This window comes from Taudactylus pleione, unplaced genomic scaffold (genome assembly GCF_031769625.1).
Source record: "Taudactylus pleione unplaced genomic scaffold, aTauple2 ptg000205l, whole genome shotgun sequence".
In the NCBI taxonomy this organism is placed as follows: domain Eukaryota; kingdom Metazoa; phylum Chordata; class Amphibia; order Anura; family Myobatrachidae; genus Taudactylus; species Taudactylus pleione.
In genome coordinates, this window is record NW_028284607.1 from 6,863,822 (window position 1) to 6,888,055 (window position 24,234).

The following is a 24,234-nucleotide window of genomic DNA, read 5'->3' on the forward strand; positions in this document are numbered from 1 at the left end:
TTTGGTGATGTCCCAAAGCTGCCCCTAATGGAGTGTACGCTGAGAGACAGCTGCACGCAAAGTGTTTAGCCCAAAGGTGTCATCTATGGATATAAAGACATTAGACCTGTACAATTTGTATGGACGAGGGACATGGTTGCAGCCTGGCAACTGCTCAACTGAGACTCCATTTTGGGCTGCCCAGGAGGCACTCAATGATCAGGTAGAATGGGCTATAATGTTATAAGAAACTGGTGTTCCCTTAGCAAACTCTGGCTACAGCATTATGTGTCTATGTCACCAGCAATCCTCTCGTGTGCGTCATAAAGTAGAATGGTGCTATCTGTCCTATGCAAGGAACAGAATTAGTCAACATAAATCCTCAAGACTCTTACAACATCCAACAGGTATTCTTCACTTCCTCCATTATTAAAGGCATTGCCTTATGGAATATGAATTGGTGTGTCCCTTAAGGGGAATTGAGCTTACAGCAGAGCTTTTAGCATCAGAGTTCAAGAATGTTTATGCATAAGTTATCTCTTCTTGGTTCAGCATCACCACTTCCTAAGCCTGCAAGATGGCATGTGTGGTCATGATGGCCCAGTCCCAGATAGAAAGAAGTGACTCTGAGATTTTGACTCTCTAACCACCATAGCAAAGACTGATGAGTCCATGGCAACAGTTTGCGGATCTTTGTTGCCAATTGAGGGTTGGACAATTACCACCTGGCTAAAATTTTGTTTTGAAACGTCAGAGAATAGGAGCATGTAAACTGCACAGATTAGCTTCTTGCAAAGGACTAAAACTTGTGTGAGAAAGATAACAGAGCTCTCATCTGTTTCTGAATGGCCAGAAACTTCTCCTCTGATCAAAATGACTCCAAAATATTATTAGGCTGGGATATGAATAGACTTTTGATTACCCTGCCATCTGCAAATAGATCAGGAAAAGAGAGGTAGTACTCAATATTTTCTTGGAAGGTCATCAAGTTATGGTATTGACTTCAAAAGAGCTGTGATTACCACCATAACTGTGGTGAATATCCTTGGTGCGGTGTCAAAACTGAAGCTGTGAATGTGAAATCCCACTGCAAAACTAAGAAGGCTGGTATGTCCCTCCCAGTTCTGGATATGGAGACAGGTATGGAGGCGAGAAATGTCTCACTACATGGTACTTAGATGACTTGGATCCGTAATACTGCTCATTGGATCCCCTTGGATAGAAGTTGGTCCATCAAATATATCCATATATTTATTTAGGTGTATAATCATCCTAAAAAATGTCTAAGGAAAATAACTACCAAGTTGCATCTCTTAAATGCCTTGCTCCTGGAGAAAAGCCACCTCATAAGCTTACTTTAAAAGTTGAAGCAGTATTTATTCTACTAGAAAATCTAGGAGGGCCCTGTGTAATGGTACTAGAATGGTTGTCGAGGTCAATGTTAATTGACTGAAGTCCTTACAGGATCATCAAAGGTTAGAAAGGTATTTATTGGTTGAAATATACTGCGACCAAGTGATACTAATCTAAACTTAGATTAAAGTCGTTCTTTCACGATGAACATAAATAAATGCCAAGGTCAAACTTTAGACTAGACTAAAAACTTTTAGACTAGACTAGACTAGACTAGTTTGGCAAACCATGCGATTTTATGCAAAGTAGCTATTCTGCATATAAATAGAAAGGAAAATATAACCAGGCACTACAAAGCTGTATTAAAAAAAAAAAAATCAAGATGCTGCTCTCTAGTGAGGGGGAGCTGACCCCACCTGAGTAAACCATAAGTGCGCAAACAGAATGGAAATTACCAATTTAATAAAAGCAATATATAACCATTCAATAAAATAAAATCACGGTGTATTCGGAAAGGTCATATAATCACATAAATAAACACAATAATAAAGAATAATTAGTATAAATAAATGAAATGGAGCGGTGAGTATGTTTGCACATCTCACAATACTGTATAATTGAAACAATCCTCTATACAAGACCAATCCAAATCAGTATATGTCCTCAGTGGATAAATGTTGATAAGGCAACAAAGTAGCAGAAATAACAATTTGTAGTAGTCTGAGTTGCAACTTATAGTAAGTAAGAAGCCTTTTATGAATGGCTGTGGTCATGGTAAAGTCCACTTGGAATAATATTATTTCACAGTCGCGCTTTTTTGACCAAATGTTTTGAAAAACGGAGTACATGGTTATATATTGCTTTTATTAAATTGATCATTTCCATTCTCAGAACTTTTGTTTTTATTCCGCATATAATGCTAATATAGGATGTCTGAGTCTGTAGAATAATGGAAGATATGCAGAAACTAATGAAGTGCATCACTCCTGAATAACTGGTAAACTACGCAATCTAATGGACTTTGAACCTTGGAATAATTGTTAGCGCTCGCTGCAGTGGTCCAAGCATTAGTAAAATTGCTGAATTGTTTGAGAGCAGCAGTTGTTAAAGGGTAAACAGAGTTGCCCAGGATATGGACACAACAGCATAAAACCATGGGTCCTGCTTACATCGTCACTACTCTTCAGTCTGGCGGAGGCAACCGATGTAACGTGAGGCATACTGGTCTTTGAGAGGCCACCTGAATTGGTCCGATTGAGATTATCCGGAATTTGATGCAGTGTTGTCTGTATGTGGTACAGAACAAGGCTGCCCGCTCCACTTGAGCATCCAGTAGCCATTTATGGCCACATGCCTTGCGCTCAAACAGAGTTTTTTGTCTTCTGGTCCATTCTGTGTACACTTTAGTAACTTCTACCATCAAACATTTCACCAACGCAGACATAGTTCTAATGCTGGCACTGCTGCAGTAGTCCGCCAGATCGCGTAGTTTACCCATTATCTCATGAGTGATGCACTTCATTAGTCTCTGCATAGTCGTCTTTGCGTTCTTATATAGATTCAGACATCCTACGTCAGCATTATCTGCAGAACAGATACTTTGCATAACATTGCCTGGTGGTCATAAAACTTTGATAACTTTAAACGCGGGAGAAAAAAGTGTTAGCCTCAGGCTTTAATGCTTGGGGCTATTCAATTATAGCCTTTTCTCTTGCCCAATAAATTATCTGTTATAGGACGTTAACACACAGAAACTGGGAAAATTCTCCGGACCTAGGTATTAAACCATAACAGGCTAATTATCGCGTATATCTTTTCAGTCTGCTCAAACCCAAAAAGAAGTACACATTAGTGCAGTGCTGCGGGCTGACTTTGAGGCTAATTGGATAGCCCCTGGGTATCAATTAGCACGTGGTAAATTACTGTGGCAAATTGAATTCCCCCCTCAATGTATTTACCATCTCTTGTATTTAGTAATGTATATTATTTAGGGGGGGAAAGGTTAGGGTTAGGGGGGAGAGAGGGGAGGGTAGGGTACTTACCTTCAGCTGTTGGGATTTTGACCCACCGGGATGCTGCTGTCTGTATCCACTGGACATATCGTCCACATCAGGCAGTGTGTACCCGCTATGCCGCTGACGATGCACTCCCGCGTGTCGTCAGCGATATCGCATGCAGGTCAGACGGGCGTTACTGCTGTGGCGGTAACACTCCCGGCATAGCGAAGTGTGTATGCACTTGCCAATGCCGGGACCCCTGCCAGGTCCCGCTGCTCACAATGTCCTGCTGGGTACACATCGTTTCATGTGTACCCAGCATTAGCCATTCCTTGAGATACAATTGAAAAAGTGCTATCTGCATCGAAACCATGAGGTAAGTGAGATTATACAGTTTACTGAAAATTCTAAAGCAATATATTCCCACCATACAAAGGGGCAATAAAGACAGTGTTGACATGTATTATGTTACACATTTATATAGACCAGTGGTTCCCAAACTGTGCGCTGCGGCACCCTGTGGTGCCTCGGGACACTTGCAAGGGTGCCTCAGGTTGGTGGTCCAGCACGAAATCAAATTCTTTATGGTGAATGTAAATATGTGGACAAACAAAAGCGCAAACCTGTCCCCAAGGATGACAGGTAGCACAATTTACTTCACTTTACTACTGCACAACATTTTTTTCCTGAACTTCTCAATAACAAACTATTGGCTTAGGGGTGCCGTGAAAACAATGCTGATACTCTAGGGCGCCGTGATTCAAAAAGTTTGGGAACCACTGATATAGACTATTAAAGTATATAGCTACCTTTACCATACACAGATGAAAACCAAAACCACAAAGATACAATGCATCCAATGGGTAAAAGCTCTTCGCAGAACACATCGGCGTGCCAGAGCGTCACAGTGTTCCTGCACTGCTTGCAAGCTCCTGACTGTCTCCAACACATGGAACCACATTGCTAAATATCTCTGTGTGATATGTTCACGATAGAAGCACAAAGCCAACGCTGTAGAACATAGATATAATATTACAGGCTAACATCAAAACACATTCCATGGGATTGAATTATTATAATATTTTAGCCGTTTAAAAAAAAAAAAAAAAAGGTTAATGGGATTTCTCGGTTATCAAAGTGCAAGAGATATAGGGGATAATTTTGAAGAGATAGATAATAACAGACAAAGGGGGAAATTCAATTAGCAATGATAAAACGTTAAGTTAACATATACATGTTAACTTAACGCACCTATCGCCCCTTACAGTCACTTACCAAGTGTGTCAAATGTCTGTTATAAGCATTTTTCAATAACATAGAAAGTAAAGGTGCCCATCCACTAGACGATTTAGTTGAGCGATTGAACGATAACGATCGTTCATAAATCGTTTGCAAATAGTTTACAAAAATGTCTAAAACGACAAGCGATGCGCGTGCCCGCTGGTTGTTTAGACATCTATCATCGTGCAAACATGCTGGTCAACGTCAGGTTGAGTATGTTTGCAGATGATTGATGAGTCTGCACTGAACGACTGCTCGTTCAGTGCAGGCTCATCACAGACTGTTACAATGTTGTAATCGTGCAGTCGTTTTCATGTCTGCTAGTGGATGGGCACCTTAAGTCTTTTTCAACAAATGAAATGCTGAAGTAGAATTAGGGGAGCCCGTCAGTTTATTTTTGTCATTTTAAACCACTGTTAAAGAAGTGTTAGAAAACACCTGTAACTACCACCTGCCCAATCCATACAGCACCCCCATATACCTGTCCCTCATCTTTTAACCCATTATTCTGCACTTCACAGAATTTCACCCCAATAATGACATGCCATTATTAATCACTAGGGAGGGTGTACCAGTGGTTCTGAACCAAGGCCCTCATTCAAAGCCGGACGCTCTGAGCAGAGCGCTCTCTCTGAATGAGGGCGTCCTCCATAAAAATGGAGCGTCCTCCTGGACGCTCGTATAGCTGTGGGTCACCACCCACAGCACATACGAGCGTGCAGGATGATGGTCGCGATGGTCTTGACCATTGCGAGCATCGCCAGTGCGACCAGAAGCCTGTGGTCGGGTTTTTCGACCACAAGCCCTGGAGTGATTTTGGCTCTATCATAGCCAAAATCACTCCCACTGACATCACTAGTGATGTCAGTGGGCCGGCTTCTGACGGTAGGCGTTCCCTTGGGAACGCCCCCGTCTGGGAGGCACGCCCCCGGCACTCCCACCAAAGGGGGCATGCTGTCAATCAACATCGACAGCACGCCCCCTTTGATCAGACACAACGAGCGAAGGAAAGTCCTTCGCTCGTCGCGTCTCGCGCATGCGCACGACGGAGCTCCCTCCGTCGTGCGCATGCTCAGTGCACACCATCGACCCACTTGCGAGCGGACAGCCGCTCGCGCGTGGGTCTGAATCAGGCCCTAAGTCCCAATATTTTTACCTAAAATAGTGATTTCACCAACTTTTCACCTGCTGATGGGGCCCCCCCCAAAAAAAACTCCTATGCAGAATTAGCGCAAGTTAACTGGGCAACTAACTAAATAAGGTGGAAAAAATGTTGACACCCAAATAACACGGGTTATTGTGGATAATTGAATTGCCCCCCCAACTGTCATTACAAGCTTACAATCTACATTCCCTACCACATCATGTACACACACTAGGGTTGATTTTTGTTGTCAGGTAAAAATCCTATGAGTATGTTTTTGGAGTGTGGGAGTAAACCAGAGTACCTGGAGGAAAGCCATGTAAAAATGGGTAGAACATACAAATTCCACATAGATAGGACCGTGATTGTTGAACTTAAGTCCTCACTGCTCTCGGGCAGTAATGCTAACCACTACATCACCATGCTGCCCCCTCTCCTAATATTGCTGATTTTCGGTTATATTTGGACACTGAGAAGTTACTTGATTGATAAGTAAAACAGAAACTGAGAGTTATGGTAAAACTTACCTTTGTTAACTCTCTTTCCTCAAAGTCCATCGGGTCCACAGGGATACCTTGGGGGATGTAGGTGGTGGTTGAGGACCAGGCACCACACAGTTAAAGCTTTCAGCTCCCAGGATGCATCGGTCCATCCCCCTATATCCCACCCCCGAGTCAGAGGTACCTCAGTTTCGCAGGTGCCTGGCCGGAGTCGGGTCACCATTATGCAGTGGGCTGCTTAGGCATCCCAAATTGCTTTTATTTATTTTTTGTTAGTACTTCTTACTGAGCGTGCAGCAGCAGACTGTCCACAGGATGCCTGCGCTGCCGCTCCGTCACACCTCCGGGCGCCGCAACACCAGCTACGGCTGGGCATTTCGAAGGGCATACGGGGTCCTCGCTAGCCGGCCTCGCGGATTGACCCAGACTGCAGCCCATACACAAAGGGACAGGTAAGGCGGGTCATTGCTCGCGGTGACCCGCGTTTTGGCAGTCTTACCTCCGGTCTCAGGGGACAGACCAGAGGCGCTGAGAGTGAGTAGCAGGCTTTGTCCACAGTGATCCACTAGACCACCAGGGTACATATGGAGCGACAATCCAGCATCCCGGTGGTTAAAAATCAGCATGGGGAAGTCAGCTTTCACCAGTAAAGCGGCCCCTCAGCTCAGGGCGCCATTCCGCTGAGGTCTCGCTTCCCTGAACTGCTCTCCTCCTCTGACCACACCCCCTCAGAGTTCTCCAGCAGCCATTTTCTCCAGGCTCAGCCACAGCTCTCTCAGAGAAACGCTGGGTCCGGTCCCCCTACATACCTCTCCCTGGAGTCAGGTTATGTAGCACTATAGCCTGCCAGATGTTGAGTCACTGACCACAGAATCTGTGCAGTTGATTGTAGTGCCATTCTGCAGTTATATTGTATTTCTGCATTGTATGTGACTTATGCTAGTACTGTTTAGTACAGCTCTATACCCCACCCCCGAGCCAAAGGCACCTCAGTTCGTGACAAGCCAAAGGCCAGAGGAGGAGAAGAGAGAAGGAAGACTGGTACACTCAAGAATCGCACTCTCACGTAGATGGAAGCGGGAAACCGGTGACCGGAAACATAGCCCATGTGTAGCCAGGTGTATCAGTGCGGGTGCCCTGTGGACTTCGAAGAAAAAAAAGTTAACAAAGGTCAGTTTTACCATAACGCATTTTCTTCTTCAGGGTCCATAGGGCTCCACAAGGACACCTTGGGGATGTCCCAAAGCAGTTATTCAAGGGTGGGGACGCTCCTGCACTGAGAGGAGAATCCGGAGTCCAAACGAAGCATCCTGAGAGGTGAATGTATTGAAGGCATAGAACCTCAGAAAAAGGTATGGACAGGGGACTACGTGGCCGCCTTCCAAAGCTGTTCAGCTGAGGCGCCACGGCGAGCTGCCCGCGAGGGACCCACAGATCGAGTAGAACAAGCAGTAACAGTAGCCGGTACAGGAAGGCCTGTCTGCATGTAAACCTGTGAAATAGTCATGCGAAGCCATCTAGTCAATGTCTATTTGTTGGCTGGCCATCCCTTCTTGTGAAATCCAAGGGCACGAATTCTGAAGAGAACTGGTATGGTCCACGTAGATCCTGAGGGCACGGACCACATCCAAGGAGACCTCACCTGCCGATAGGTCTGGTGAGTGAAAAGCCGGGACTACAATTCCTCATTAATGTGGAAACGAGTAACAACTTTTGGAAGGAAACCAGAGCGAGTCCGAAGCACAACCCTGTCCTGATGGAATATCAGAAATAGGGAGCGACAGGAAAGCACACCTAAATCTGACACCCTTCTGGCGGACGCCATAGCCAGAAGAAAAAAAAAAAAAAAAGAAGAGAGTCTTCGTTGTGAGACACTCAAGTTCCACAGATTCCAGGGGTTCAAATGGAGGACCCTGGAAAGCACGAAAAACTAGTGACAAATCCCATGGAATCACTGGAGGGACAAAGGGAGGTTGTATTTGCAGGACACCCTGGAGGAATGTGAGGACATCCATTAGTGTAGCAAGTCTACGCTGCAACCAAATGGATAGAGCAGAGACATGCACTTTCAGTGAGGCCAGGCGGTGTCCAAGGTCCAATCCAGCTTGAAGGAAGGCTAGGACTCTGGAAATCCTAAACACTTGAGGGTCGTAGCTTCTGGAACGACACCATTGGTAATATGTATGCCACATTCTGTAGTAGATCTGAGCAGAGGCTTGCTTACGCGCTCTGGGCATAGTTTTGACCACAGAGCTAGAGAATCCTTTGGACCTTAGGAGGGATGTCTCAAGAGCCACGCTGTTAAAGTCAGACGACCCAGGTCCAGGTAAAGGAAAGGACGCTGAGACAACAGGTCCGGACATTGAGGCAGCAGGAACGGAGTGTCGATGGATAGACTCTGAAGATCTGAGTACCAATGACATTTGGGCCAAGCTGGAGCCACCAGCAGGACCGTGCCTCCGTTTTGTTTGAACTTCCAAAGAACTCGAGGAAGAAGGGAGACTGGAGGGAATAGGTATGCAAACTGGAATGTCCACTTCACTGACAATGCTTCTATGAAGGTTGCCTCAGCATCCCTTGTTCTGAACCTGTACACCGGCAGTTTGTGATTGTGTTGGTAGGCCCCAACTGTTCACTAGGAGTTGAAAAACCTCTGGGTGAAGAGACCATTCCCCGGTATGCACGTCGTGACGGCTGAGGAAGTCTGCTTCCCAATTGAGAACTCCTGGAATGAACACCGCAGAGATGACCGGGGAGGTGACCCTCGGCCCATGTCATAATTCGTGACACTTCTGACATTGCTGCCCGACTTAGAGTGCCTCCTTGATGGTTGATGTAAGCCACTGTTGTGGCATTGTCGGACTGTACCTGTACAGGTTTTCCCTGAAGTATGTCCTGGGCCAGTTTGAGGGCCCTGTAGATAGCTCAAAGTCCCAATATGTTGATTTGCAGGCTTGATTCAACCGATGTCCAACGGCCCTGGAAGGAGTGTTGGCCAGTCACTGCGCCCCAGCCTCAGAGACTGGCATCTGTTGTTAGGAGTACCTAGTCCGGGATCCAAAAGGGGCGACCCTTGGTTAGATGAGATGTCTGTAGCCACCAAGAAAAACTGGTAGGGTGGCCATCATAAAAATGAGAGGGCGTACCCGTGAGAGACCACTTCTCTTACCCAAGCATCCGTGGTGGTCTGACACTAGCACTGGGCAAACTGAAGAAGTCGGCTTCCTATTCTGGGGTCTCCAATGTGGAGGCCGGTCCCGTCAGGCTGAGGGCTTGTCCTCGGATTTTGAAGCAGGACGTCTGGTGGTCCAGGCCTGCTTGGTCCTGGGCTTGGCGGCCCTAGTGGAAGCCGACTGCCTAGGAAAGGGCTGACCTTTAGGCTTTCCTTGAGGACGAAAAGACCTAAAAGATGTAGTCCGAGGCTTTGTAGTAGAAGTCACTGAAAGCAGAAATGCAGTTTTTGATGCCGCCAATGTGGTTACAATCTTGTCAACACCTGGGCCAAACAAGATCTCTCCATTGTAAGGTAATACTTCTAGGCCCTTCTTGGAATCTGCATCCGCCCGGAGGGGAGTCAGTGTTAGAGAGATCAGCATCTTCTGCCTCCTCAGATGACATGTCAGAATCGGAGAGCTGCGTGGACTGTGAGGATAACACAGGACGCTTAAAAGTTTTACTGGGTAGGGGCTTCTCACCTTGCAACATAGATTGAAAGGCTGTAAAGGTAGCCACCAGACTCTGTACTGAGCTAAAGAGTACATCTACCCATGGAGGGGGCACAGGAGGTACCGGTATAGCCTGAACCTGTTGTGGCAATCCCAGGGGGGGAATTACAGCCTGTTGTGGCAACCCCATAGGAGGAATTAGAGCCGGTACCGCTAGGCGGTTCTCAATAGTAGCCAGCACCTGAGAAAAGGAAGCCCAGGGGGGCTCTTGTGCAGGAGCTGGAAGGTCTGATGGGCCTGGTGGAGTATAACACTTAGTACATAACCCATCCAAATAATCCACACTTAGCCTGCAGCACATAATTTGCATAATAGCAGTATGGGTGCAGATGCTTGCTTGCTACTCTTGCCTTTGCTAGACATAGCTGTAGAGTAGTATAGCACACAATATGGCACTGGGTATTATGCAACCACTAGGTATGTAGAATACAAGTAGGAATGTAATATACTGATCCTGTCTTATGCTTGGGCAAGCTAAATATGGCACAATGCAGTAACCAACTGTATGTGACAACCCTCACAAATACATTTGTTGTAGAGATGTGAAGCACAGGAAAAAACCCTGAATACACCTGTATGTTAGGACAAAGTAAGAAAAAAAAAGGTAAAGTATTTACTTAGGCCCTGATTCAGACCCACTCGCGAGCGGCTGTCCGCTCGCAAGTGGGTCGATATTCTGCACTGAGCATGCGCACGACGGAGGGAGCTCCGTCGTGCGCATGCGCCAGACGCGACGAGCGAAGGAAAGTCCTTCGCTCGTTGTGTCTGATCAAAGGGGGAGTGCTGTCGATGTTGATTGACAGCACGCCCCCTTTGGTGGGCGTGCCGGGGGCGTGCCTCCCTGACGGGGGCGTTCCCACGGGAACGCCTCCCGTCAGAAGCCGGCCCACTGACATCACTAGTGATGTCAGTGGGAGTGATTTTGGCTCTGATAGAGCCAAAATCACTCCGGAGCTTGCGGTTGAAAACCTCAACCGCAGGCTCCGGCTCGCAGTTTCGATGGTCGCGATGGTCAAGACCATCGCGGCCATCAAACTGCACGCTCGTATAGGCTGTGGGTGGTGACCCACAGCTATACGAGCGTCCAGGAGGACGCTCCATTTTTATGGAGGGCGGCCCTCATTCAGAGCGTGTGCTCTGCTCAGAGCGTACGGCTCTGAATGAGGGCCTTAGAGTATAGAGAAATAAACAGACAGGCAGTACTAGAATAAGTCAGACACAATGCAGAAATACAATATAACCACAGAATGGCACTACAATCAACTGCACAGATTCTGTGGTCAGAGACTCAACATCTGGTAGGCTATAGCGCTACATAACCTGACTCCAGGGAGAGGTATGTAGGGGGACCGGACCCAGCGTTTCTCTGAGAGAGCTGTGGCTGAGCCTGGAGAAAATGGCTGCCGGAGAACTCTGAGGGGGTGTGGTCAGAGGAGGAGAGCAGTTCAGGGAAGCGAGACCTCAGAGGAATGGCGCCCTGAGCTGAGGGGCCGCTTTACTGGTGAAAGCTGTCCTCCCCATGCTGATTTTTAACCACCGGGATGCTGGATTGTCACTCCATATGTACCCAGGTGGTCTAGTGGATCACTGTGGACAAAGCCTGTATTCACTCTCAGCGTCTCCGGTCTGACCCCTTGAGACCGGAGTTAAGACTGTCAATCCGCGGGTCACCGCAAGCGATGACCCGCCTTACCTGTCCCCTTGTGTCCGGGCTGCAGTCTGGGTCCATCTGCGACGCTGGCTAGCGAGGACCCCGTATGCCCATCGAAATCCCCAGCCGTAGCTGGTGTTGCGGCGCCCAGAGGTGTGGCGGAGCGGCAGCGCAGGCATCCTGTGGACAGTCTGCTGCTGCACGCTCAGTAAGAAGTACTAACAAAAAATTAATAAAAACAATTTGAGCTGCCTAAGCAGCCCACTGCATAATGGTGACCTGACTCCGGCCAGGCACCTGCGAAACTGAGGTGCCTCTGGCTCGGGGGCGGGGTATAGGGGGATGGACCGATGCATCCTGGGAGCTGAAAGCTTTAATTGCGTGGTGCCCGGTCTTCAACCACCACCTACATCCCCCCAAGGTCTCCCCTGTGGAGCCCTATGGACCATGAAGAAGAAATGTTGCTTCTTTTTAGTAGGTAAAAAATGCAACATAACTAAAGTTTAGGCACAAGATACAATGTCAGTCAAGGAAGAATTGTATGGCCATTTTACAACAAATGCCCTCCTATTTAAGACAACACTGGCAATGGTATTAATAGGCATTTACATTTCTTCTGAATCAACTTAACAGTGGCCATCATTGGAGCTCATTAAGATCATTAATTACACATAAGAATGAGAAGTTGATGGCTCATTGGATCTTAATGAGCTTTTTTCCTCAGCCTCATTTACTATGTTACACATCATGGGGATTAGAATAAGAAGTGGAAGTTCAGGATGCAGTTGTCAGACACCTGTAAATTTTGCACACATACATGAAATGCTCTTACCATGCTGCTGCCTCTTGTGCCGCCGATAATGTAAATAAAGTAGCCAGGCCCGCATTGCAGCCTGCAGTTTGCAGTGCTGGTGGTGCATTACTGCCCTCCTGTCTCTCTGCTTCTCTTCCTCAGAATGAAGGTACAATGTGCTCCACTGAAGCCAGGCCTTCACATGGCATACCACAAACAGGGCAGATGGAGAAAGGTGCGAGAGAAATGGAAGAGGGCATTGACAGAAGAGTACAGAATAAACATTTCGACAACACTGCTAGTGTATGATAGGAGGCCTGTCACTAGGAATTACCAAGCTTACATCACATATTACATAGAGCATGTGAGGCTAGCCCTTTTAGGGACCAAGCACATACAGGTATAAAATATATGTCCTTCGACACATGGTCAGGCAGAAATGAATTTGAGATTTCCAGATGAATTTAAATAACCAGGGATACTTGGATAATGTTATCAAATCAGCCACACCAAGGAGGATCAGGATGCATGGAAGAAATGCACCTTCATAGGGCTGACGATTTAACAAGAGTTTCACATGAGAAATACATACCCTCATCTGCAGACTCTCAGCCCAGTGTTTTAAAGCCCATCTCTCCATCTCATGGATTATTTTTCTTCGTTGCATTTGGGCCATCCACATATGCCATGAATTACTGGAACATATTAATTCAGGTTTTACCTGTACAATAAGCCTGAATCACAACAATTCAGATTTGCACCCTACTGTCCACTCACCACAAGACTCTGTATTCCCTGAACTCCAGAGCTTCAGAGAGCATGTGATGTTTTGTCCTGCAGATATTCACATATATAATCCAGCGATGCCATGCAAGACATACAATGTGCTTCCGGGCTGTGGGCAGAGTATACAGAACTAGAAATGCAACCAGCTGTGAACCCTTAAGCCCTAATTCAATATTATGAAGTTTTAATTAGTGACAAATACTCTTCTCCCAAGAGAATGAAAGATACATGTTAACGAAGTTGAGAACAACTCTTAAGAGGCAGAAGGTGGCTCCCTAATCCTCTAATCAGCAATCTTCCTGCAGGGAAGTAACATATTACATATGGCAATAATAGGCACAAAAAAAACCAAACAAAAAACACCAACAACTCTGAGAATGCCAGAAATGTTAAAAAGGCAAAAAGGACAAGACAATAATAAAAGCCACCTCAGTGGAAAACAGACATTCACACTGAACATGTAGAACGGAATTGGTATCTAATGCCGGCGGCTCAATAGCCGCTGGATGATATACCGACGCCGGAAGTCCGATCCCGACTGGGGCCCTCATTCAGAGCTGTACGCTCTGAGCAGAGCGCACGCTCTGAATGAGGGCCGGCCTCCATGAAAATGGAGCGTCCTCCTGGACGCTCGTATAGCTGTGGGTCACCACCCACAGGCTATACGAGCGTGCAGTTTGATGGCCGCGATGGTCTTGACCATCGCGACCATCGAAACTGCGAGCCGGAGCCTGCGGTTGAGTTTTCAAACGCAAGCTCCGGAGTGATTTTGGCTCTATCAGAGCCAAAATCACTCCCACTGACATCACTAGTGATGTCAGTGGGCCGGCTTCTGACGGGAGGCGTTCCGCCCCCGGCACGCCTACCAAAGGGGGCGTGCTGTCAATCAACATCGACAGCACGCCCCCTTTGATCAGACACAACGAGCGAAGGAAAGTCCTTCGCTCGTCGCGTCTGGCGCATGCGCACGACGGAGCTCCCTCCGTCGTGCGCATGCTCAGTCCAGAACATCGACCCACTTGCGAGCGGACAGCCGCTCGCGAGTGGGTCTGAATCAGGCCCTGGGTCTGGTAAGTACCCTAATTCTTCCCTGTGTCCCCCTAACCCTCCCTTAGTGGTACCTAAACCGCCCCCCCCCCAGTGGTGCCTAACTCTAACCCTGCTAAGTCCCTCTGGGGGTGCCTAAACCTATACCTCCCCACGGTTAAGAGCTAGAAAGCCCCGCTTACCTTCGTTCAGGATTTCAGTGTGGGGCTAAAGATAGGCGTCAGGATTTCCACGCCTATCTTTAGTCACGGTTTGGGCTTCCGACGCCCGGCACCCAGCCAGCAGTAATCTGACTGCATCCCTGTAGAACATGTAGAACAGAATCCTGTTGTTTCAACATAAGCAGGGAGCAGCAGATGGGAAATTCAGAGGCAGAAGGCATTAGGAAGTGGGTTGGTAGGTTTTATTGAAGAGATGAGTTTAAAGGCTGGTTAATTTAAGGATGACAACCAGACAGCATACTTGAGGGAGAGAGGAGAACGAGGTGTTAACAACAGAGGCAGAGTGGGGAGACAATGGCTTCAGTTTTAGACATGTTACATTAAGTAATCAGAGTTATGCAAGAAGAGAAGGTTGACTGACAGCAGGTGACATGGTAGAGGATGGAAGGTGAGATGTCACAGAAAGAGGTAAATTTATGTGTTGTCGACATTGAGGTGCTTTTGGAGTCTGAAGGAAGTGATGCACTCACAGAAGGAAGAGTTGTATATGGAGAAGAGAAGGGGTCCAAGGTCAGAACCTTGAGGGACACTGTCAGGAAAGGGGAGAGTAGGGGGAAGTAGGTGGTGAACTATGGAGTTCTTGAGTATATAAATTCATTTATATAGACTCCAGATGGTCTATCACATTTATTAAAGGGCATCAGAAGCACTTTAAATTTGGGGACACAACGTGTACTTTTAAGCGGAATCAGTATGAATGACCGCCGGCTATAAGGCCGGTCGTTCAAATCCCGACACCGGCAGACTGGCAGCAGTGGAAACCCTGACAGGGGATTTAGGTGAGTATTACTAACCCTACCCACCCCCCTCTAACCCTAACCCTCCCTTAGGGGTGCCTAACCCTAACTTCCCCCCCTAGTGCCTAACCCTAACCCCCCCTAAATGCCTAAACCTTACCACCCCTTTCCCACAGCCTAAACCCAAGTCTCCCAGGGGGTGCCTAACCCTAACCCCCACTTCCCCTAACCTAACCCTAATCCTCCCGGGGGGGCGGGGGGGCCTTACCCTAAGTCCCCCCCAGGAACCCCTAACCTAACCCTCCCACCCCTCGCGGCTGTCTGCGGCCGCTGCCCGGCTTAGCTTCGATCAGTATGCCGGGCGTCGGGCTCCCGATGTAGGTTTAATGACAGGCGTCAGGATTTCGACGCCTGTCAATAGTACCCTGTCGGGGGGATTTGAAAGTCGGGAAGCCGGTCGTCGGCATTGCAACCATCGGCTTCCTGACTGCATCTCCTTTTAAGCAACAGCCATTATAATGTCTGTAGAATCCTCTGACCTGTTCACGTGGAAGTGTTTGTAAACAACACTATGGAGCTGATTAAGACCTGCTCGCTAGGATGCGTTCACTCGTAGCTGGCCAATTGTCGATTTCTGCGCATGCATCGCAATGCGCGTGCACAAACCAGTGCGAGAGATCGGGAAGCGTTCGCTCGCTGTGCATAGACAGCCCAGCAGAGTGAGTGACAGGAGAAGCCGTTTGTGGGTGGTGACAGGGGCTGGCCACTTGAAACGGGGGAGTGGAGGTGTGAACGCAGGCGTGCCTGAGCGTCTTAACACCGTTTAAGAGTTGTGCATAATTAACAGGCAGCGTCATTGTACACGTCACCTGGTTGTATTTCACACTGAAGTGATCACAGTGCTTGCAGCAGGGTATGGTCAACCACAAGTGCTGCGATTGCATTCGATGTACTGATGGTTACATACACTTCCTGGAGATTGCGTGCGCAAGTGGGCGTCTTAAGACAGGCTGGTGGGCGTCTGCATACACAATGCGATTGCACACTAAGACATAGTGGCCGTGCTAATGCCTTGCTATATAGAACGCCCTGCCTACGCAATTTGCATACGCTGGGCGCGAGCGAACGCATCTAGTGAGCGGCTCTGAATCAGGCCCTATGAACAATGAAAGGTATATGTATACCAACAGGAATGCAACCCCATAAACAGAAGTAGATCTGGTAATGTTACTATATTTAGAAGTAAGCTCTTAGAGGCCTATTTACTAAAGGTCTATTTTAAAAGATTTTGATCACTTTAATGAAAATTGATCAACATTGATGTTGTGTTTCTGGGGCTAAATCGCATTTACTAATACTTAAAAAAACAAATAAAAAATTGTCTGTTAGTAAATGTGTTATTTAGCCCCAGAAACACAACATCGATTTTAAATCGATCAAAATCAACATTTAGTAAACATACACCTTAGAACCTGGGTGGAAAGTGATGATCAGGGTAAAGTGCCCTTTGGATGCTCATTGTAAAGGCAATGTTATTAATGCAGTGCTGCAGTTTAATAATGATTTTTATGATTCTTGTACATTTATCCCAATATGTATTGTCACATGATTTGTATCGAATATGTTTAATGCGTTGCACCTTTTTATGAAGTGCCCCAAATAATTTATTTATTAACAATTACGTATATAGCTAGAGGTATGTCATAATAAAAGGTTTTAATACTGTAAGAATATCTGTACTACAGAGTACTAGAAACAAATGTATTAGGATTGGACTGTACTGAAGCAAATTCTACTAGAATTATTAATAAACTAACAATATTAGGTTAACATTATTATATGGACTGAATACTCTACATCAAACAATCAGTTTTTAAACAGAATACCGCCACCTCCTGTGTCGGGGTCAGCAGAAGCTCCTTAACCACTTGCCTGACTTGATCTCAAACGCCAGGCTGTGCTTTCCTTGCAATGGTCGCAAACAATGTGACCAGTCAGAACCTGCTGGAAGATAACCTTCCAGTAGCCGCCAATCCCAGTCCCTCTTCACCCTCCCCCCGTGTCTGCCGTGCAGCCAATCGCTGCCGATTGGTCAGATCGGCAGCAATCACCACCCTGCGGCTGCAGAAAGGGGCAGCCAATGAAGCAGCCCTCAGCCTCCGCCCCGGTGTATACCCATCAGGTATAGAGAGGAGAAGATGCCAGGGCAAATGTAAAGTCACAATGCCATTATGTTCTTATCTTCGAAGATCCGATATTTCTCCCATGAAATAAAGTATTTCAAGCGACCAGGGGATAACAGTGTTACAGAGAAGGTGATCAATACATAAAGAGAAATTTCTCCGAAATAAGACCCCAAGAGCACAAATTAAGAACCCTATCCCTCGGATCTACATTATGTGAAAAGGGACATTATTGACGAACGGCAGAAGGAATTTTAAATAATTTTTCTTTAAATCTGACACATGTTCTTTTCTAAACACTATAACTTTGATTTTATTTAATATTTTGCCTAATACCAGAACACGTTACTTTAAAGAGTAATAAATAAAGTTTATGATAATTGTGTTATTTTTCCAGAGAATGAGATACTTAGGATGATTACAAACTAGGATGTGCACTGAAATACATTCTTGTCTTTTCTCTCAGTGTTTGAATCTAATTTATTATTATTATTTATTAACAGTTTCTTATATAGCGCAGCATATTCCGTTGTGCTTTACAATTGTAAACATTAATTGATTGTTTACAAGGTTATCAGTAAGCACCTCCATAGAGCAAATATTTAATTTAAAGCACTTCACAGGCTTAAAATAATTATATATATATATGGAGTACCTAGACCAAAAAAAGCACCTACATATACCTTTTTTCTGGATAAGGAGACCATAATACATTGAAGAGCTAGTCACGGATCAAAAAGGTTTTTGCAAAAGCCTCACCATGACTCTCTGCAGCCTGATACTTCTGTCTGGTCTTGTGCTGTGTATGCACAAAGTTTCTCCACGACTGGAAACACATCTTGTATACAGTATACCTGGAAGGTTGATAGTAAAGTATTTAGCTTTCCATGATGAGGTAATAGACAACAAAGCAAATAACAAATGCAGAATAACCAAGATATAAAATGCAGAGCTGATGTCTGCTTCTAAAGTCTGTGTATGAACTTAAGAGACAGGAGTGTGGAAACTGAATATTTACATTTAAGTTAAATCCTTTTCTCAGGATCCTTTGGGGACACTGGCACTTTGTAGATATAGAGGCTCATCCTAGAGTTAGGGCACTCTGAACACCTCCCTCTCTATATCATCATAGCCTGCTGGCAAGTCAGTGATTTTTCTAACCAAGTTCCAAAGGACAGGAAAAAGAGGTACAATACAAAGAGAAAAAAACAAGGTTCTCCAACAACCATTAGATTTAAACAAGAAGAACTAAAGTGTGAAACCAATGGAGTCAGAGAAAAGGATTTAACATAAATCTAAAAATCTTATTTTCTCATTCATCATCTTGGGGACACACTGGTATGTTGGTGATGTCCCAAAGCTACCTCTATTGTAAGGAATGCAGCAAAACCCTTCCAGAACTCTGCAATCATCTTGACTGAAGACAAGTTGCTCATCATGGACCTGTACCACACTGCTCTATGGCACTCACCAATCTTGTTGAATGTGCCCTCATGAGCAGTCCCCCCCCCCCCCCATTTTTATTGGCATATCAAAAACAGACAGACGTACTGTATATATCAAAAGAGCAGTCACAAAGAAAAGCTAGGTGACATGTTAAAAGTTGAATAACCTACAGACAAGCATTGATAGCATACTCGGTGACAAAAGAGAAGAGTAGCTCATCAACAACATTCATTTTACCAAAATGATAAATGAAATATACTGAAGCAAAAATGAAAAATGGGGAAGAGCAGTGAATAGCATAAAGCGAGAGGAAAAATCAAGAGATAACATGAGGGGAAGAAATAGTCAGAAGATAACATTGTACAACGGCACATAAATTATTACATGGAGTCCTCAAAAATCTAGATGGGAAAAAAAAAAGGCAAAATCAAGGGAAAAAAAGTGAAAGAAAGAAGAAAAAAATAAATACAAAATAAAAAGATAATAGTAGGTATTAAAGATTGGATATGGGGAGAAGGGGATCGAGCTGGGGGAAGTGTAGAGAGGAGGGGCCAAAGAGATGAGAAAGAAAGGAAACAGGGAGAAGATCCCAGAAAGAAAATAGTGGGAGCAGAGAGTAAGTGGTCTAGGAGAGGCCAGGAGGAGTGACACCCTGAGTCCTATACCATGGAGACAAGATTGCATTAAACTTGTCCACCGTGTTGTTTTGGCCACAAACCAGATGCGGTTGAGAAGCTATTGACAAATCGGACGGTGCAGTTGCTTCCAAGATCTAGTGATCTGGTATTTAACGGCACAAAAGATATGTAAAATTTATTTATCATCATGTTTAGATAATTAGCAGACCAGGACATACAGCAGCATCGAGGCTGGGGTAAGGGGAGAACCGAGGGAGACTAGTGAAGATATTAGAGATTAGACCATCAACCAGTAGGGGGTAATATGTGGACAAGTCCACCAGATGTGGATAAAGGAACAGATTTGTCCACAGTGTCTCCAACAGATGTTAGAGGTTTCAGGGTATATTTGATGTAAAAGCTCTGAAACAAGGTACCAGCGAGTGTATACTTTGTAAAAGAGGTTTCCTTGATGGAGACACTAATAGAGCACTTCGATATGTTGAGGAAAATTGCTTCCCACAAGTCTTCATCTAGAGAGCTACCCAAGTCCAATTCCCAGCATTGTTCATGAGTCTCCAGGGGTGGAGAGTCCTGAACTAAAATAGAATGATAAATCTGAGAAATTATGTCATTATCCATAGGCCTATAGATACAAAGGTCTTCCATTGCCGTACGGCTTCGTAAAGAATCTGGAGATGGTAGAGATGAACCAATAAAGTTACAGATCTGGAGGTCTTCGTAGAAACAAGACTGTGGTAGGGAGTGTGTTTCCCGTAGTTCTGAGAAAGATAGTGGAGTGAATCCACCCAAAATATGATGAAAATGGGTGATGCCAGCCACTGACCATATAGAAACCATGTGAGATGAGTGACAAGGGGGAAAAAAGGAATGGAACCATAGGCCTGTTTGAGGTGATGGATGATTAGACAAGGCAAACTTGGTATCGAGGGGAGAGGTAGTTTGCTTTGTATAAACTACTGTAAGATTTCATAAGGTGAATACCTGAGTATTTAATGGATTCTGTACACCAGGAGAAAGTGAAGTTGAAATGGAGGAGGTCTAATGACGGCTTCGGGATATGAAGGGGTTAGGCTTCTGATTTATCGTTAACTTTATAACCAGATAATTGTCCATAGAGAGAAAGCTCTCTAAATAGATTTGGAAGGGAGATCAGTGGTTTGGTTAGGAGGACATCGTCGGCGAAAGAGAGTTTATAAGAAGATCCACCAACAGAAATGCCAGAGATGTCAGGATTTGCTCAGAACCTGCAGGCCAGGGGTTCAATAATTAAGGCAATGATTAGCGGGGAGAGTGGACACACCAGCCTGGTGTCATTAGAGATGGGGAAAGGTTCTGAGAGAAGACTCCCTGCAAAGACAGGTAGAGGGGTTATAATAAAGTGTCTTGATGGTCTAAAGGAATTTACCCCCTACTGAGGAGAGTATCGATCATTAAAGGCCATGAGACTATCAAATGCCTTCTCTGCATCGAGGGCAAGAGGAAGAAGAAGGAGCCTGATGGAATTTATGTGGTGGATAAGATCTATTGTACATCGAGGGCTTGGCGGGAAGGGATGAAGCATACCTGGTCCGGGTGGATAAGAGAGGGGAGAATGGGGTTCAATCGGTTTGCAAAAATTTTGGCGAAGAGTTCGAGGTTGGTGTTCAAGAGAGAAATCGGGGAGGTAGTTAGAAACCGATTGGGGGTCTTTATCCGGTTTCGGAATGACCGTTATTTTGGCTCTAGTGGAGGCTGGAGGGAAAAACTGGTGAGGGATCAGGGAATTCTGAAAGGTTTTCTTGCAGGAGAAGGAAAGACCAGCCGGACCAGGTGCCTATGAAGGTTTCTGTAGTTTGAGAGTATTAGAGACCCCTTCCTCAGTTATAGGGAGATTAAGTCTCTCAGAAGTAGGGGAGTCGATTCTAGGTAGAGCACAGAAACACAGGTAATCAGCAATGGGAGTGGAAGGAGAGGACGGGGAAGGAGCGTTATCCTGAAGGTTAAAAAAGATAACAATAATCTTTAAAAATAGAGTTGATTATGAAGGGGTTGAAGTAGTCCTTAAGCACAGGGATAACCAGAGTATCCTTACGAACCTTTAGGCGATTACACTCCTTGCCAATCTGCCTTGTTGCCCTTTTCATAAAATCGCTTGTTTAACCACAAAGAGATTTTTCTATTTTTCAGCAAGAATGGAGTTAAGTGCTGATTTGCAGATGATAGTTGCTTGTATAGGGCATCAGTGGGTGTACGTTTATGGAGAGATTCTAAGTGGTGGACCTGATCCATAAGGCATTGAAGACAAAGTTTTTGTTCCTTGTTTCTATGTGAAGCAAAGCTAATGATATGTCCTCGGAGGACGGACTGTGGCACTCCCAAACAAGTGGGGAACATCTGGGGCCAGAGACATGAAGGGAGAAGTAATCTTTTAAGACTTCTTTCATTTTAGTCTGAAATGGTGTGATTTTCAGAAGGGTCTCATTGAACCGCCAAGAAAGTCTGGTGACTGGAGCATCCAGAAGGTCAAAGGTGGAGGTCACGATGGAGTGATCAGACCAGGAATTAGGAGTAATGTTTGTGTCTATGAGGTGCTTGGAAATGGGAAAACTGCAGAGAATAAACTAAATTCTGGAATAAGTGTGATGGGGGTTAGAATAGAAGGTATAATCCCTAAAAGAGGGATTAAGAGAACACAGAGTATCAAAAAGACCGAAAGACCGGCTGCTTTCATATGTTTATTGAGGGCTCTAGATACAGGACAAGTAGAAGGGTGGTTCCTGGGAGTAGATTTATCTAGAATTGGGTCTAGAACGGAGTTCAGGTCACCACCAAGGAACAGATGACCTATACTGCACTTTGCTAATATATTAAAGGAAGAATAGAAAAAAAAAAATTGTATTGGCCTACATTATGGGCACATACCGTGGCGATAGTGACCTCTGTGTGCCCGAGCCTACCAGTAAGGATAATGTACCGACCATCCGCGTCAGTGTGAACAGATTCTTGCATAAAAGGTAGTTTATTATTAATGAGAATGGCTACCCAGTTATGTTTAGACGTGCTGGAAAAGTAGAACACGGTGGAGAAGCTTCTTAAAAGCGGAGTACGGTGACCAGGTGAAAAAAAATAGTTTTCCTGTAGAAGGACTAGGGGCCTGATTCAGAGCCGGACACAATTACAGCTCGCTCGTCCAGAAAATAGGGGTGGCTATTCTAATGAACCGTTCGCTCTTTGCGGTCTGTTCACGCCTCTAGGTCTGAACGAGCGTACAAAACTTGTGGTCGTTTTTTGGAAAACTACGCCCCCTGGCCGCTCGCATCCTACGTCATGTCCGCTATTTATTAGATTAATCGAGTATATCGACCAGCGTATGAACTGCTCGCTATTCTTGTGGTTGGTTTTTGCTACCACAATCTTACGAGCAGTTCTGGCTCTAGAATAACCCAGTGTCGTGGTCAATGACGCTGCTGTTTTAATTATGCACACCCATAAAACGCCCATTTTGACCTTTAAGCACGCCTGCGTTCAGATCTCCACTCCCCGTTTTCAAGCACCTTCCCCTGTTACCACCCACACACGCCTCTTTCTGTCACTCAAATTTTCAGGCATTCGCTATTTTGCGAGCACATGAATTTCGACTGCACTGACTGGTTCGCGCATGCGTATAACGATCTGTCCGCATGCGCAGTTGGGCAAACATCACTCGGAGCGAACGAGCGGCCGCTTACGAGCGGCTCTGAATCAGGCCCTATATCTGCCTTTATTGACTTGAATAGAGCGGAACAAGTGTGATCGTTTCTGGGGTGTGTTAAGACCACAAACATTCTTAGAAGCTATAGTGAGAGGCATAGCTGGTGAAGCTTGAGTAAAGTAATAGACATTAGCCAAGTGAAGATAGGACCCCCAGCTCGTAGGGGAAGGGAGGGAGAAGGGGTAATAAAGAAAGAGAAAAATAAAAAAATAAAAAAAGAAGAGGGGGGAAGCGGAGAAAAAGGAAAGAACAAGGACTGGGAACAAAAACCCTACCTACAAAAGGAGGGAAGAAAACACAGATCAGGACTTAGTTGTCCAGGGAGGTACAGAAACAGACAAATCTCAGATGCACAACTCCAAATTATTAATAATATATATATATATATATATAAATGCAATAAAATTTTGCAATCAATAGAGGGTTTTTAGCATAATCATGGCCAAGGTTATGGGCCTACCCACCATATCCAGGTAACCTCTTTCAGGTAGGTCCCTAACATACTAGGGTTCAAATCCAGAGCGCAGGACCCCCCAAAACTGGCCCAGCCAAGCCGCCCCAGGGCACCACCATAGTAAGAAAAGTGCAGTGTAAAGAGATAGTTAGGAGCAGCTGTGTCACAGTTGGTGCTAGTGAGTTACCTGTCTCAGGTGATGAACTGGAAACACTGGAGGCCGGCTGGACTGGAACCATGGATAACATGAATAGCTCTTTTAATATAAGAAGTGGGTAGCAGTGAGAACTGCCTTTGGTGATGAGTGACTGGAACTGGAAACTTGAAGCGTTGGAGTGAGACCAGAAGGAACTTGGAGGGACCGGACTGGGACCAGCAGGTAGGCTGACTGAGCTGGTCGGGGTACCAGTAGATGAGCTTGCAGACGGATGGTAGCGTGGAAGCTACTTGTTGGGCTTGGGAAGTCGTGGGTAGACGTTGGTAGCTGGGTGGCTACGTGAAGCGGCTGGATAGCCGCGGGTAGACGCTGGTAGCTGGGTGGCTACGTGGAGCGGCCGGATAGCCGT

General features: G+C 45.7%; 1 protein-coding gene across 2 annotated transcripts in view; it reads right to left on the reverse strand.

The window, feature by feature from the left end:
• SFI1 (SFI1 centrin binding protein) overlaps positions 1-24,234 on the reverse strand; it is an 82,565-nt gene that overhangs the window by 35,091 nt on the left and 23,240 nt on the right. For both annotated transcript variants that reach the window (XM_088477896.1, XM_088477895.1), the window contains exons 6-10: positions 18,157-18,251; positions 13,201-13,318; positions 13,016-13,118; positions 12,463-12,619; positions 4,179-4,340 (exon numbers count right to left, since the gene is read on the reverse strand). In XM_088477896.1, the coding sequence (XP_088334022.1) occupies positions 4,179-4,340; positions 12,463-12,619; positions 13,016-13,118; positions 13,201-13,318; positions 18,157-18,251 (635 nt within the window). The remainder of the gene's footprint in view (positions 1-4,178; positions 4,341-12,462; positions 12,620-13,015; positions 13,119-13,200; positions 13,319-18,156; positions 18,252-24,234) is intronic.